We start from the raw sequence: 1,953 nt of genomic DNA on the forward strand, positions 1-1,953 counted from the left end.
AGAGGAACACGAGGAGAAAGGAAAAGAGAGGGCAATCTCAGTTGAGGAAGAACAGTCAATAATAGGTAAGCGGAGACGGAAATCCTTTTCTTCTGGAACCAGTTATCACCTCAGAAACTCCAACGAACCCTGGAAAATGCCAAGGCCCATGCGGGGGATGATGAGTAGGACTGAAGGTCCGAAAGCAGGTCAGACATGACGGGCCAAGTTGGAATAAGATCCAACCGCTGGCGAGCGTAACCGGCTGAAAATAGGTGTCACGAATGTGATGGCCAGGTTGATCAGTTTAGACAACCATTGGCGGGTTTCTGGAAGAAACTGGTCCTAAAATAGGACAGGAGAAAAAAAAAAAAAAAAAAAAAAAAAAAACCCAAAATGGAAAACTCAGAAGACGCTTACAAAGTTTCCGAACATTGGCCCCCTTTTAAATCGCAGCAGAGGAAGACACAATGATGAAGATGCAGGCGCAAATCGACGAGCTCTACTCGAGAGGCGAGAACGCAAAGGGAGGTGCCCTCCTGGCGTTTTTCTGTGACACGTTCCTACGAGATGATCTACGAAGGGACCAAGGAAACAGGAGGTCAACATCTCGCCACCCCACACCAGGTCCAAGCAATCAGCATGACACCTCGCAGAGACAACAGGCAGACCAACCAGACACAATTGTCCCTTTACCTTCACCGTTCCTTGCCAGCGCTCCACCACCCCAAGCCCTATCAGCACCGCAACACGAACAACAAGCGCAAGCGAACAGAGTGCGCAGGGCCGACGCGCCTCAACAACAAACCGGACCTGAAGGTCAAGCGGGAGATAGGGGAGGTTGGAGCACGGTTCGCCGGAGCCCGAGACGGTTGATCGAAGAAGATCCATCAGAAGACTCACGGAGGAGCCCAAGACACCACTCTCCAAAACCGACTTCACCTAGAAGAGGACCACCGTACACCCGTCAGACTAGAACATCACCACCTGAGCCGGTTTTCTCGAATCGATACTCACCACTGCGAGACCTTGATCAAGTCGAGGAACAAAGAGACAGGAATCACACGATGACAGACCGAAGGCCAGAGCAACTAGCAACCCGGACGGAAACCGCTCAAGCAACAGGCGAAAAGTCAGAGGAAGAGCTTGCAAAAGTAATGCTGGACTCCGGGAAAGGGTGTATGGTCCTGTCGAACGGCGACGTAATCGAGAACGGTAGAAGAATTTTAAACGACGAGTCTGAGCAAATGGACAAAGTCTTAACACCGTTGTCACAAGTCTTGCAAGTATGGTTGAAGACCTTTAAAGCTTACATTCCGCTGACGGTTTTCAACAAAAGATGGCTGTTGGATGACCAACGGGAATGGGAAGTTAAGGACCCGCAGTCTGAAGCAAAAATCTTGAAAGGAGGGGCGGCAGTGAAGGCTTACGGTGGAAAACCACCTCCGAACAAACTCTTGATGCAATTCGAAGACTGGCTGGACAGCATGAAACTTTTCGTACGTTACGTCGAAGAAGCAGGTTGGGTAACGCAAGCAGCCCAGTTTAAAGCCCACATGGACATCGTGATGGAGTTGAGAGACAGTATCGGGTGGATGGTGGCATTACGATATTGCAGGAGGATTAGGCAAGGGGTTATGAGGGTAACGGTCGATCAGAAGATCTGCAACATCTCGAAAGTTCAAACGCGGGTCTTAGAAGAGGTAAAACTGGTATGCGATAATTATGGTGAAAGGGCTTACATGACGAACCCTTACGCCCCAGGAGGCCCAAAAGAACACCTAGACCCCGAAAGCGGACTCAACCGATCTTACACGTCTGCCAATCAGCAAGCAAAAAAGAGCAGTGTGACGGAGGCTGTGACATCTGATGCAGAACGGAAACCGAAGCGTAAATGGTTACCAGACGATGTGTGGGAAGCAAAGAAGAAAGCGGAGAGATCTGCGAGAGGTTTCTGTAAAGAGGATTGGAACA

General features: G+C 49.9%; 1 protein-coding gene across 1 annotated transcript; it reads left to right on the plus strand.

The window, feature by feature from the left end:
* Nucleotides 1-449: 449 nt before the first annotated feature.
* On the plus strand, nucleotides 450-1,702 carry MELLADRAFT_84835 (uncharacterized protein; the record flags this gene model as incomplete). The annotated part of the gene is made up of 2 exons (XM_007419066.1): nucleotides 450-1,570; nucleotides 1,612-1,702. 2 exons carry the CDS (start codon nucleotides 450-452, stop codon nucleotides 1,700-1,702), a joined length of 1,212 nt encoding a protein of 403 aa, XP_007419128.1.
* Nucleotides 1,703-1,953: the final 251 nt, after the last annotated feature.

This window comes from Melampsora larici-populina (genome assembly GCF_000204055.1).
Source record: "Melampsora larici-populina 98AG31 unplaced genomic scaffold MELLAscaffold_124, whole genome shotgun sequence".
NCBI classification, from domain to species: Eukaryota; Fungi; Basidiomycota; class Pucciniomycetes; order Pucciniales; family Melampsoraceae; genus Melampsora; species Melampsora laricis-populina.